The 15,315-nt window shown below is 34.7% G+C and overlaps 1 protein-coding gene across 2 annotated transcripts in view; it reads left to right on the forward strand.

Annotated features, from left to right (window-relative positions):
• LOC123674128 (zinc finger protein 250-like) overlaps positions 1-15,315 on the forward strand; it is a 36,678-nt gene that overhangs the window by 9,611 nt on the left and 11,752 nt on the right. Inside the window, exon 2 of one of the 2 annotated variants that reach the window (XM_045608998.1) lies at positions 13,020-13,943. In XM_045608998.1, the coding sequence (XP_045464954.1) occupies positions 13,020-13,943 (924 nt within the window). The remainder of the gene's footprint in view (positions 1-13,019; positions 13,944-15,315) is intronic. The other variant, XM_045608999.1, reaches the window with a different exon arrangement.

Genomic DNA, 15,315 nt, shown 5'->3' on the forward strand with positions numbered 1-15,315 from the left:
GTTTAATGAATAAACTTATGGCCCAAAATGCATATCAAGGGAGATATGTATTTTAACAACATACATTAATGCACGAAATTTCAATCTGCTGGCATTCACCGTTTAGAAGTTATGCGGATAGCAACTTTGGAAGCATATATCTCCCTTAATATGCATTTTAGGCCATGAGTTTATTAATCCATTCATACTTATTTTTCAATATACTATCACCCCTCAGAAAGCTCGGTACACATTTATGACTCACCCTGTATATATCACATTTATTGGATCTGATTGTCTTTATCACCAAGAGTTTTATGAATTTCACCCATTTATTCATCGTGCCATAATAAGTAGACCTCTCGGTACATTTTCTTCATATTTGGCACACATGTTTTCATTTAATGGTAAAATTCGATAACCACGAAAAAGATCCGGGTTGACAAAAAAATTAAGAATGAGTGTATCTTTGAAACAACTCCATGTATATCAGTATTCTGATAATCCATTTGCATATATTAAAATAGCACATAAAACTGAATTGAAACGGTTGCTTTACATTTTTCATTTTTCTGGGTAGAATGTTAACTTAAATGTAAAGTTTTTAGACAATTGGATACCTAAAAGGGGTATAATTTAGTTGTAATACAAAGAAAAAGCTAATTACATAATTCGAAATTTATAATGCTTGTAACGGGTCTTTTCTTAGCTCATGAGAAGTTTCGGTGGTTATTGCCTATTGTTTGACAGTTGAGAATGTCAAACTGTGTTGACATTTCTGTTCAGTAAGGTTTAGCAATTCATCATGAATAGTTTAACGCTTCCAAATTGTGGAAATTTACTTGGAAAAAATAAATATTTTCGTGAAGTTCATATAACACTTCGTCCATTTTAGGGTCAACATTATCAGCAATTAGTGCTTTTATTGACCGTTTTTGAACAAATCTTACTTTACCCGATTCAAAGCCATCAACAAGAAAAAGAAATGTTCGTATTGATTACCGAAGATAATCTAACCGCTGTAGTTCGAGCTGTTGAAGAAGACTGCGAAATGTCGATTCGTCGCCGTTCTCAACTTGTTGACCTTTGTCCTTCGACTATGTGGAAAATTTTAATAAATAAAAATAATATAGATAAAGCGGAATATTTGAACCAGTCATTTTTCACGCCTTGTAACTTGAGAACCAATCAAGATATCTATGATCTGCTTTCTGATATCTGATTATTTCGAAAAAAGAGTTTGTGGTCCTTGAAGATTTTTTCTCTTCCTATAGTTCTTCAGATATTTCGAGGGAGCATCGAATTTGAGACATTCTTTACAATCGAAATAATCTGTTGAATTTCTTGGAAGGTTAAGTCGATTTCGATATTGTTTTTGGTTGTAATTCTTATTATTATTTACTACCTCCCATTTATGTTTATGTTACCCACAACTGTAAGAAGTTTCAACTTGAATAAAATTAGTATCCTCAAACGTTTTTCCAACTTTGTATTTCATATTTTGAAATATTTTGTTATAGAACTCTTTTTGCTTCTATATAATGAAAATTGAACGTTTCCTACCTCTCAACAGTAGTTTTGAACTTAGACGTTAAATTCCTACTACATTTTACAATCGAGTAACGATCTTGGAAATGATAACATGAAAAACATAACTTTTTCTTATTCGGTTTCAATTAGTTTCCAAACAAATTCTGTAAAAATATCAAGGGAATCAGAAAAATTATTCATAACTAAATAGTAAACGAAAACGTATATCGAAGCATAGTATACTATGATCGAAGATACTGAAGAAATTATTTTTTACCGCTAGTTCTAATCGTTTCGGAGTCATGTTTTTCATTTATAATTCACACAAAATAAACTTGAGTTCAAACCCGACAACATTATGTTCATTATACAATTTTGGTTCATTATTTTCAACAGGATCATTATTGGAAATGTTGAATCAAAAAATATACAATTAATATCGTGCTACAAGCTCGGTATTCCGAAATTAGTTAGGACTTTGTGGTAAGAAATATCGGTACCAATTATGTTATATCTTAGCAATACCTCCTCTTTTCAATTACATTCAAATTACCTACTGTAAAAGTTTCCTTGAGCGATTTCAGAGGCTCAGTTATGGTCACATCTAATAAACCAGAGAATGCGTTCTTTGAATTTATTAGCATGAAATTCAGTAAACATAAGTAATGCTTTGATTTTCCTAATTCGAAAACTCGATCCATGACTTCCAAATGCTTTAAATAGAAGAATCAAAGTCAAAGTCATGTATTGCTACTACGATTCTTAAAAAAGTTACTGAGAATTCTAACCATCATAGTTTTGGTATGAATTTTTGAAAATTTTATTCAGAAATAGAAAAGGAAAACCGTGTTCAAACTCTACATCGCAAATGTTCTCCAAATGAATTTGTAAATTTGAAATATTGTGTGATAAGTCAACATTAAATCAACTTACTTTATACTCATTTTATTCAACGAAATTTGCTTATTATCAAACAATAACTCTTGTGTTGTATTATAAGAAGACCTCTAAATTATTTATTTTAGTTCCATTTTCCAAAATACAGATTTTATATTATTACAAAGATTAGATTCACAAAATAATTTGTCATTTCAAGAATGTTTTTTCCAAGCAGTGAAGCAAATATGCAGAAAAATAATAGATTTTCTTCCATAATTGTTTTCTTCTTCGTTCAGCTCTTATATTTGATGATGAAAAGTCATTCCAAACGTAAACTAGTTATTTCATTCTCTTTGGTATTCTTGGATCTCTTGTATAATTTTCAATGCTGCATACATAGAACATCCAGAGTTTTTCCTGAAATTATAACATCCATATGTAATTTATTTCGAAAATTAGAATTTTAGTTTGGAAGCGAAAAAAATATGGCAAAATTCAAAAACAGTTAATTTTTGCCTCACATTTCTTAACTCGAGTTTAGTAAAAAAAATTCCTGGCTGCAGGTTTAAATCCGAGATTGTTCGTAACGAATCATCAACTATCGAACATTCAGAAAGTTTTCCATACAAATTATATTTTTTCAATGATACCACACCAATACCAACATCACCATCATAAAACCTATAGTATCCGAGAAAAGCTATGAAGAGCATTTTTCGCATTCATATCCTCATAAAATTTCTGCCGCGTTACATCAAGAACACCGTCAACATCCACTTCTCCAAAAATAGAACCTACTCACCGAATCATTGTGACGATCCATAAAGTTGAGGACTGTCCTGCATGGCATGTCATGTCGACATTACCATTTAAAGAAAACTGTTTCTAATCTAATGGCGAGAACTATTTGGGGAAATAGTGGAAATTTTTAACTTAATCTCGTCATGAACGAATAATTTCATTCGATTCTGAAGCATGAACTGTGAACTACAAAATTTGTTAAAGAAAAATCACGCTCTTTAAAGAGTTCAGTATTAAAAACAATCGAAATTTGGGTTGCGAGTGAGAATCATTATAGCTTTATGTTAGAAAGTCTTAAAATATGACTGGAGAACTGGCTATTATAAGGATTTAAGCTTGTCCATAGCACCTACTGAGATCAAATTGTATTATGCAGTTTCTCATCACCACAACCTAGCGAAGTTCTCTAAGATAAATTTGAAACAATCTATACAGAATATCCTTTCTTTATACAATGCTTGAAGTCACTCTTCTACAGGAATCTATAGAACAGGATCCTGTTAGGTAATACACTATAGGACGAATAGATTCAAACGAGTATTTTGAAAAGAACATATTATATTATTTACCACGAAGCTAATGTACTATAATTTATACATTCACTACTTCTTTTAATTTAATTTGATTCAAATGCCTTATATCAGTTGGTAAATGATTCCATAAACGTGGGTATCTCTAAGTAAGATATAAGAAGTAGAGTAGTAAGAAGATGAACGTCCATATTTAGATGTTCGATGTTTTTCCTTGTTGAATATTCACTGCTTGATAATTTGATCAAACAATTTTCATTAGACGTTATGTAGAAGAGGCATTCGAATATAAACAAGCAACGCTCATGATCTTGTTCTAAATGAAATGAGGTCGATGAATAGAATGTGATAGTCCTTTAAAAATTGCTCTGTTCATTTTTTTTTATCATATATACAAAAGTCCGCATATGAGAATATTTTACGTCAAATAGGAGTAACCCAGAAAACAATATACGTCCGGGAGATATTGGAGGGCCAACAAATTTTGTGCACAGCTGAAATTTTTGCATCCCAGATCTTTATGCCGGTTCCATTGCGTAAGATTATAAATCCTGTATGATTCTTTTACAAGGATAAAATGGTAAATAGCATTGATACAATTCACCATTGCGGTCTGTGGAAGAGAACGCACTACTCACATCGACTCAACTATTTGATTCAATAAAATGATACCATATGAAGTATTTTCCTGTGTGTAAATTTTCTCAAATTCAATTTATGTAATTCCAGAGGTAGTCCGGTATCCGGTAAAACCAGATATTATATTGAGGACGAGAAAGAAATCTACCTCTCCATCATTTCCATGATGTCTATGTGTTAATCTTAACAATGATTTTTGTTAACACACATAGAAATATTATTCTTAGATTTTCCTGTCAAATATTCATAATTAAAAACAACTAATTTTCACATTGTTCAGTTAAATCTATATTTTTTTTGTTCTTCATTCAAATGAACGAATTACTTCATTTTGACATCAGATTTGTATTCTAAGAAATTTAGTAGTCACATAAAATTATAGGGGCATTTGCATGAATCAACACCAGTCGAACATACTTATTGCCCAGACTGAAGTGAGTACCTACGGTTCTTTCTAAGTTAACTATCAGGCTATTATTGTGACACCAGTCATCGAATATGTTGAGTACCGTGGTACATTCCAAACAAAATTCTTAGCCGAAACTAGAATTGGTGAGTAAAAAGTGAAACTAAGATTTTAGTAATATGTTCAGGACCAGGTAGATCATTTATAAATAATATGAAAATAGGTATTAAATGGAGCACTGAGGAACCCCCGGATTGGGCGCATATACATTCGAGTCAGCATCGTTGACTCTGACCAACATTTTGTGACTCGATTTGTGAATCTCCAACCAATTTGAGTATGAATACACCCATGAATCCCAAATCATGAAATTTATTTAACAAAGTTACAAGAAATGGAATCCCTAGACAAGTAAAAGAATAAACCAGCAATGAAAATAGGCTCATTCAGCTTTCGATGAATGGTACGTCAATTTCTAGGTATTATCCATCTGCACAACAAGAATTGGATTGGAGAACGGAACCTCTGTCGATAAGACTCATTTTATCATTATTTTGAGACACACAGACAATCGCGCTCGTTATAGAAAACGCTATAAAAACTCTATAAAAGCTTATAATTGTGGAAGGGACAACAATATTCAGCTACAGAATTTTTCAAAACCTCTCGATTCCATCACAAGAATGTGCGCATCCAATAATTCAATACCATTATGAAAATACATAAATACATAGTTGTATGATGGAACCCGCGCATTCGCCAATTCGTGAAAATACTCGATCACTATTAATTAAGATTTACAGGGTGTTACGTACACAGGCATATAACTTTGCTTCCGCCGTTTTTTCCGAAATTCTAGGCTTTATTGTAAAAAACTGATTATACATTCATGATTCAAAGTATATTCCAGCCCTGGCCACTACTTTCTCCCATCTTTCGGACAGCGTACGAATCCCGCGTTGAAAAAACTGGTCATCTCTTGAAGCTATCCACGAATCGATCCAATTTTTTACTTCTTCATAAGACCGGAAGTGATGGTCAGCCAGGTCGTGTGCCATTGATGGAAACAAATGATAGTCTGAGGGAGCAACATCTGGAGAATACGGCGAGTGGGGTAGGACATTTCAACGTTTCCAAGTATGCTTGACCACTTCCGCAACATGGAGTCGAGCATTGTCGTGCCGTAAAATCACTTATCTCGTTGTATTGCGGCCGTTTGTCTTTCAGTGTTCGGCTCAATTGCATCTATTGCGTCCGATAACGATCGCCTGCGGTTGTTTCAGTCGGTTTTAACAACTCATAATACACTACGCCGAGCTGGTCCCGCCAAATACTGAGCATGACCGTGGAACCGTGAATATTCGATTCGGCCGTCGATGTGGAAGCATGGCCGGCATATCCCCATTATTTTCTGCCCTTGGGATTACCACTATGAACCCATTTTTCGCCATAAGCCACAATTCGATGCAGAAATCCCTTCCGTCTTTCACAAGCAAACAAACGCCGTTCATCATCTCTCGGCTTCAACTTGTACGGCACCCAATTTATTTGTTTCTGAATCATTCCCATGACTTTCAGGCGTTTTAAAATGACTTGTTGCGTCACTCCCAATGATCCTGCCATTTCTTGTTGCGTTTGACACAAGTCTTGATCAAGTAATGCCTCTAATTCTACATCTTCGAAAACCCTTCTCTCTTCCATCGCCATGCTGGCCTTCGACGTCAAAATCACCGTTATTGAAGCATTGAAACCATTCTCGTTCTTTCACTAATAGCGGCCTCACTATAGTTAGTTGAGAGCAGTCGATGAGCCTCAGCCGCAGATTTCTCCTTATTAAAGCAGAATATTGAAACCTCTCGCAAATGACGAGAATTTGGCTCGTAAGCTGACATGTTTAATCGAAAATAACATTATGATGCAGACAAAAATCGGCTAATACTTCGATGGAGTTATGTTAACAAACACCTGAGATTATTGTATGACATCTACGATCTATTTATTTCGACTACCGCTTACCGCTACAGCCATCTATTGCAAAACGACGGAAGCAAAGTTGGGCACCTAATACTATTTTTTAAGTAACGAGAATGATGTATTCTCACAGAGACGAAAAAAACCAGAGATAGGAAGTGATAAAGCTACAGTGTGGCAAAACAATTGTCTCAGACAACAAAATATTTTAGTGGAAATTACATTGTTTTTATTTTATTCAGCTTGTATCAGTTTAAAAGTTGTAAGAGCAGAAAATCAATTTCAGCTCAGGAGATAATGATCCTTCTAATTGATGATGACATCCTTGTTCGACATGATTGATAATTTTTAAACGTTTGTGAATCAAGAAATTCCAGAGTTAGCTGAGAATGTCGAATCAGAATTGAAACCAGAAAAATCCAGATATAGAGTATCATAGAGAATACAAAAGATTATTGCCATGGATCTGTGCAAAAACAAACGCAAAATGAAAATTTGGTCTTGTTTTTTTTGACTGAGTAATTTTGAAGGACAGTGTGTTTAACTCTTCATATTTTGTGTACTATTGAGCTCGTAGAACTAGCATTATGAAGAAAAAAATCAAATATTAACCAACTAATTGCATTCTTCTGGTTTTTTAATTATTAACGAATACGTCTCGTACAAAAACGATAATTTCTCAATTTACTGCGGAGTTCCCCCAATTCCTCCATCTCTCATTTCTGAAGTAAAATTAATCACAATATGCTACTCCAAAGTCTATTTTGATGATAACCGAAATACGGGGATTCATTCTGAAATACAGTCAACGTTTCCTCAATTTCAAGCCACCCATTCCAAAATTAATTTCTTGATGGCTTCCTGAAATTGACTTGACGCTTCTCATAATACAACTGGAAATGGTGTTGTAGGTCTATTTGGATCGTTTGATCTACTAATGCAGGTAGTGAAGCTGCAGATGTTGGTAGCGCGATGCCGCAAACGAAGCTATTTTGTATGACAGATAGTAAATGATCAGTTGGAGTATATATTCAATCCTTTCTCGTTACGCCAATTGCCAACTAGGAATAATTAACCACAATGGGCCCCTAAGGTCTTGAAATCCGAATTATTAGAACATGCAAAAACTAGTTCGCGGAATGCAGAATATTATGAAATAATTGATTCTCGGAAGTGGAGTAGAGGTAAATTAGCAGGAAAACTGGTCTCGGCTGATCTTGTTGTTGGGAAATGTGGATCTGTGTTTTCTTTTCTTATCTGCTTGTTATTCACCTTGCTCTAACCGTAGCGTGGTTATTATCGATCGTACTAATTTGATAATACTTGGGGTCGTGTTGGTGTTTTTCTATGGTAAAAGCACTGACTTGCTGTTAGGAATTTCTGAGTACTCGTAATCGGAGTAATTTTTGAATAATTAATATTAATTAACCTAGAAACTGGCCGGATCTGTCTTGAAATATTAGGATAGCAAAATGTAGGGAAACTTTTAACGGGTTATATAAAAATTAAAATTAGGAATGCACTGAAATTTAGTCGGAAGCTTAGAACATTGATAAGAAGAACGTAAATCGCCTAGAAACTGGCCGGATCTGTCTTGAAATATTAGGATAGCAAAATGTAGGGAAACTTTTAACGGGTTATATAAAAATAAAAATTAGGAATGCACTGAAATTTAGTCGGAAGCTTAGAACATTGATAAGAAGAACGTAAATCGCCTTGTCTTCGATTGTGATTGGTGACACTAAACTTATCGAGCACAAATATTTACTTTCCATTCCTTCTATCTATTTCTAAGGTCGGAAGAAAGCTTTTGTACGCTTGTTTCAATTCATATCGTTGTAATTTTTTCAAGAAATATCGTACAACTGAGTAGTAGATTTCTGCTTGAGTTTGTTCACAATTTAATATTTAATTTTATCAAGATCTTTCGGTGTCGATGAAAATTTTCTAATATTGTTGATCTTTGCTTCAATATATTCTATTCAGTGTTCTGAACACAAATTGGAAGTTTAAACTTCTTGGTCTCTTAATTTTCAAAATATGTACCTGGAAGTTCAATCGTTATGAAATACAAATACTTAATTGATCTGCAAGGTGACATGCTTCGAAAAATTAGAATTTGAGAAACTACTTCCAACACAATGTTATTGATAACTTTGTTGGAAAACTGTTGTTGGAGAAATGAAAAAGCTAAAAAAATCTTCTGGAAATGCCTCGGGGATCTCGTATTATCTTCTTTTATCTCCTCTTTCTTCAGATAATCAACACACATTCCTGAAAGCATTATCTCTCTAACTCTATAATGATCCAAATTTTGTATCGAAGCATTTCAGCTGAGACCGGAGAGATATCTGAACCCGCCACTGAATTACAGCAGACTTCAGTGCTTTCCTCATTTTTTTTTATTGTGCTTGTTTTTTCCATGGTTATAACACGAAATTTTGCACGAGGCTTGGATTTACTATTCTATATACAGGGTGGTCCTGATGAATTTATTTAATTAGTGCAATAACATTGGCGTCGAATGGAACAACTCTTTTCATGAAAAAGATTGCCATAAACATATATCCTAACAAGCTTCGTTTTTGAGATACAGGGTGTTTGAAAAAAAAAAGTACTCTAGTATTATTACATTCATTGTTTTAATTTTTAGGTATTGAAGTCTTGATAATGTAATGTTTCGAATTAGGTTAGTATCTCCTGCCAAAATTATTCATTGACGTAGATATAGGGGTGCGATGTTCTTTTTCTTATTGAAATTACTATTCCATTGAGAATTTCAAGTTTCTAGGTCTTTCAATTCGAAAGTATCGTGTATCCGGTCAGTCAGACGAACGATTAAAATCGAATTTGATGACGGAATTGACATGTGAGTGGAACCTTATCATTTGGGACCATTCGAGGCTCGAACTTCGAAAATTACAAACATAGCGGAAATTGAATATTGTTTCATTCATAACACTTAATTAATACATTATCAATTTCCATTCAAGGCTTCCAGCTACAGCAAATTCGTAATTTCTATTATATTCATGTACAATCATCATAAATCAAAAGAAAAATGTGGAATCGTCGAAGAACATGACACCATTAGGCATATTTAGAAGTTTCAGTATATTCTAAGTGAATATATAGCACTAATGGTGAATTGATGATATTTTATGTTGAAATTGGTAGAGGTGTCCTCTGGATCCATGACGACGGTTATGGATTTCTTCTTCTGATCGCCTTTTACCATCCACCAACATTTGTTAAAATTATCTGTATATTATTTCCAATGAATCACGTTTGAATTATGGAATACTCAACTAGGTCCTCAACAGCGCAAAATTCAATTTTACTTTTCTACCAAATTAGAAGTAGAATTTTTGTAAAAATATTATTTCTGACTTTAATTCAAGAAATGTACGGTCTTTAGTTGCAGTTGGCTACGAAAACTCTTCATCTTCACGATACAGGATCTTCATATCGAGGAAGTTTGTTGAATGAATTGAATTCGAAATAAAAAGCTTTTATGAATTGTACTTCGAGATCAGCAATAGCTGATAAATTAAATGTTGAGCGCTTTTACTAATAAAAGGGTTTTCCTTCAAATCAAAATGCTCATAATGGCAATCTTCTCTTCTTCCGAGTCGGTAACTTGTTTCAAGCATCGTGATTTCGTGAAATCTTCTGTACTGTCCGCCTCCATTCATCTCGATCCTCAGCCATCCTTATTGACTGTGTTTTATCAAAATCAGTACTGTGAATACTGAGAGAAATTACTCTCAAATTTGTCTACAAAATGACGAATTGTGAGTCGAATAATGAATAATGTCTACCATGGATTGTCATAATTTCTCAAATGTTCAACAAATACATTCAATTCTTTTTTGTTGCTCCATGGTATTATGGTATTTACAAATTTTACAAAACCATTTAGTGCACTGATAGTGATACTAATAGTTTTTGAGTATAGAAGACTCCATGAAATTATCTTCATTTGAAATATATGTATAATGATAGCGAAACGATTCACCTTTTTGTCAAATTTGAAGCATCTTCGTAGTTTGAAGTGAAACGAAATGGCGGATACGCTTATGTTGCATTCATACTTTTTAATATTCTACCGATCTATAGATATTATTTTCATCATCAGTCGGAAGAATTTCATTTTTTATATTTCTTCAATAAAAAAAATTTTGAACAAGTAGGTTAATTATTAAATTCCCATAATATATAAATTGTTAGAAAGGCCTACAGGTCGGTTGAAAACAATAACCGACAAAATCTGGAAAATAATGTGGTACAAAAGCTTACACATATTTAAAATACTCGTTTTGAGCTACACCATTTACTGTTTCAATATTTACCGTTTCAAAAAATTCAAAACCATGTTCCTAGAAATCTGAACCAGAAGTTTACTGTTCTGGGATGAAACATATCCTCGTAGCAGAATTGTTTTAACCGACCACACCATCAGTACAGTGTACAGAGACAGGATACGTGAAGATCCAGGAGTAAAGAGGGATTACTCACATTTTAGACTAAAAATAGCGGTGGTCGCGAAGTGCATCTACAGTTTATTTTAGGTAAAAATTTCAGGTTGTCAACTAATTCGGTATGTGCAGACGACTTAGCTCTTCAAACTGAATGAGATTATTGAGAAACACCACACCTTGTCGTACTTTATTTTTTTTTTTCGAGTAGATTTAATTGAAAAGAGTAAATTGATAATTTATGTGAAATTTAATTAGCATCTCAATCCAGTAGGTATGAGAATTATTGAAAATAAATTGATAAAATTTTATTGAGGAGAAAGAAGATAAAATATAACATAATCAATGAAAAAAAATTCAATAAATAACCAGCGGCCGGGTTCGAAACATAATTTCGACATGATGTATCATGTGTCCTAAATTCGTTGTTAAGTGAGGGAATCTCTGAATCCCTTTGAGCTAGAAAAAAAATTATTGGCACCTTTTCTGCCTCGATGTTAGAGAGATAAAAATGTCGCGATTAAGTTAGTTAATGGGCAAAATACGATTATGGTTCTGTAAATATGGCCATTCGAAGTTTTTTAATGATGTTTATTCCAAAAATTTGCAGAATTGCAATTTCAAGTTTCTAGAAAATTTCTTTTGATCGCGTAACCAGAAAATTCAAGGAAAGTATCAAAAAAAAAATTGAACAATATTTCCGTCATAAGGTAACGGAGTTTAGTTCTGAGTGTTGATATGAAATGAAAATCTCAAGCTAATCACATTATCAGAACCATAATAAAGTCAGGTATAATTTCGGAAAAGAAATACCCAGATTTCCGAGATTATAGATTGGATCGGATTGACATTTTTTATGGATATAAAAAAAAATTAACATTTCAAGCTTTGTTGATGGCGTCAACAGAAACATATAATATTCAAGCAGAATATCGAAAAAAATGATTTCGGTGACAACTGTTCACACCGAGTTGGAAATTGTTTGTGTAGGTGTATAAAGAATAACAATTCTAAGCTTTTATGTCAATAGCGGTGTCAGAAATTCCAGCATTATGTAGAATAAAACAAATAGCAATGAATTTATATAAAGTCAAGAGATCTTGAGCACTCGTCATATACATGCGTCAATTGCGTCCTCCGAGACTATTTTTACCTATATATAATAATGTAGTCTCTAAGGGCGCAATTGCCGCATAAATGAACGAGAGCTCAAAAGTTTCTGACTTTACGTCAGTTATTTCCTCGTTTTTTAGTAGGCTGGTTAGTTTCTCATAGTGCATATTTTTCCCAAAAAAAACTCAGTGAAATGCATTATTGCTAGAAACTTTTCACTAAAGCTTCCAAATGATCTACTACTATAACCATAATATTTATTCGAGTATAAAAAGAATACTAACACCTTTATGCAAGGAAAATATATAAATTTTAGAAATATTCAATATTGTTTACCTTATATAATATCACAGAAAACTATTTTACTTGGTTTTCTCTATTTTTTAATATTCATATCATTAGTCCCTCATATGTATGTTTATGTATATGTAAACTTTGATGATGAATATATATTATTATTTTATCGAAAAGAAATTTAATTGTATACCAAAATATTGTTATTACATTATTCTTCTAGTTTGGCTGGTAACCATCCATCTGAAACTCTTTGTAAAGTTTTAATTATTATTACAAATTATCAAGTTACCGTGATCATTTCATTTCCTCATACGTATAGCAAATTCATATTCGAAGAAATCCAAAGACATTGTTCCGGTAAAAGAACTCCCTAACCTCATCTTCATCTCATTTCAGATACGGCCGCACCATACGTTCTTTACAAAGATGGAATGGACCGTACCCAGGGGCAGTGGAGTATCCAAGACCCATACCCGACAGCCCAGCCGCAACCCCAAAACACACCGGTACCCGAGAACACCCAACAGATATGCGGTCCTCCAGTACCCCTGGGCGCAGAGGCCGAAGCCATTCCTACACGAGACCAAAGTTTACCCTCTCCAGCCCCCTCACCCTACTCTGCAACCCAGGCCGAACCGAGGGAGGATGAGATCACGGCGGAACAAACCAATCTGGCAATGGATTCCAGACCTGCCTCGCAATGCTTTCCCACAGATCTCCACCACCAGACTCCGCAACCGTACCAGCAGTATACGAGACCTCCACCGCCTGCAGCGCCACCTCCCGTACCCGCCCACATGCTAGGAGCCGGCAGTTTTTCCGCCTTGCACTACCTGAAACAGCCAGGGGTGATGCTGGGCAACATCTGCGACAACGGCCATCTGGACCAGTTCAGCCAGAGCATGCCGGACTTGAGGTCGGTGCCTTTGCCAGAGGTTGGGGACCAGCAGCACAGCATGAAACCTCAGAAGAGCATGAGTGCGGAACTGAGGTTGTTCAAATGTTTAACATGCGGCAAAGACTTCAAGCAGAAATCGACGCTGCTGCAGCACGAGCGCATACACACCGACAGTAGGCCTTACGGTTGTCCCGAATGCGGGAAACGCTTTAGACAGCAAAGTCACTTGACTCAGCACCTCAGGATACACGCAAACGAGAAGCCGTACGCGTGCGTGTACTGCGAGAGAACGTTCCGGCAAAGGGCTATCCTGAACCAGCACCTGCGCATCCATTCCGGTGAGAAGCCCTATGAGTGCCCGGAGTGCGGGAAACACTTCCGGCAGAAGGCTATCCTCAATCAGCACGTCCGCACACACCAAGGCGAGCGCCCCTCCTCAAGGAGGCCACTCTCGCAGCCCTGTGAAGATTTTTATGTTGTGCCGCACGGGCGGTTAGAGTTGGCCACCTGCACTCCTTTATTCACCCTTTCTTTTTTTAATGATGTTGACTCGCATATCGGATCATTCGTTGCCAAGTTAGGGAATTTAGGTCGAGAGCAAATATCTGAAACTTTTCTATCTATTTGAAAGAGCTGCACATTTTGCTTGAAGCTCTATTATCAAATAATTAGAATTTTAATTTTTTTCGACTTTATTCACCATTCTTTTTCAATACGTTGACTCGCTTATCGGATAGTAGCCAGGTTGAGAAATTCGGCTAGGGTCAAATGTTCGAAACTCCACTATCTATTTAAGACAGTTGCGCATTTTGCTTAAAGCTCTATTTTCAAATAATGAGAATTTCCTTTTTTTCCTTTTCCTTTATTCAACATTCTCTTTCGATATGTTGACTCGCTTATTGGATAGTAGCATAGTTAGGGAAATCTGTCAAGAGCAAATATCCGAAACTTTTCTTTCATTTAAAACATCTGCGCATTCTGTATGTAGCTCCATTTTCAAATCATGAGAATTTTCTTCTCTCTTCGCCTTCCTTCACCTTTTTTTTTAATATATTGACTCAGATAGTAGCCAAGTTAGGGAATTTGGTCAAGAGCAGATGCCCGAAACTCTTCTATCTATTTAAAACAGCTGCGCATTTTGCTTGAAGCTCTATTTTCAAATCATGATATTTTTTTTCTAATCGCCTTTATTCGCCCTTTTTCTTTAATATGTTGACTCACATATCGGATAGTAGCCAAGTTAGGGAATTCGTTCAAGAGCGAATATCCGGAACTTTTCTATATATTTAAAACATTTGCGCATTTTGTTTAAAGCTTTATTTTAAATAATGAGTTTTTTTGTCTTTATTCACCATTCTTCTTTAATATGTTGACTCGCTTATCAGATAGTAGTCCAATCTAAGAATTCGGTCAAGAGCAAACATCTGAAAATTTTCTATCATTTAAAACAGCTGCGCATTCTGTTTGTAGCTCTATTTTCGAATAATGAGTATTGTCATTTCTTCTCGACTTTATTCACCTTTTTTTTTAATACTTCGATTCGCATATTGGATAGTAGTCACATTAGGGAATTCTGTCAAGAGCAATTGTACGAAACTTTTCCATCTTTTTGAAACATCTGTGCATTCTGCATTAAGCTCAATTTTCAAATCATAAGGATTCTCATTTCTATTCACTTTTTTCTCATTTTTCATTCAGATATCGTAATGATACAAAAGAAAATTCATAAAAAACATTTATCAGCCATGTGAAGATAGTTTTACCGCACGGGGGAGTTGGCTACCTGTAATCCTT

This window comes from Harmonia axyridis, chromosome 2 (genome assembly GCF_914767665.1).
Source record: "Harmonia axyridis chromosome 2, icHarAxyr1.1, whole genome shotgun sequence".
In the NCBI taxonomy this organism is placed as follows: Eukaryota; Metazoa; Arthropoda; class Insecta; order Coleoptera; family Coccinellidae; genus Harmonia; species Harmonia axyridis.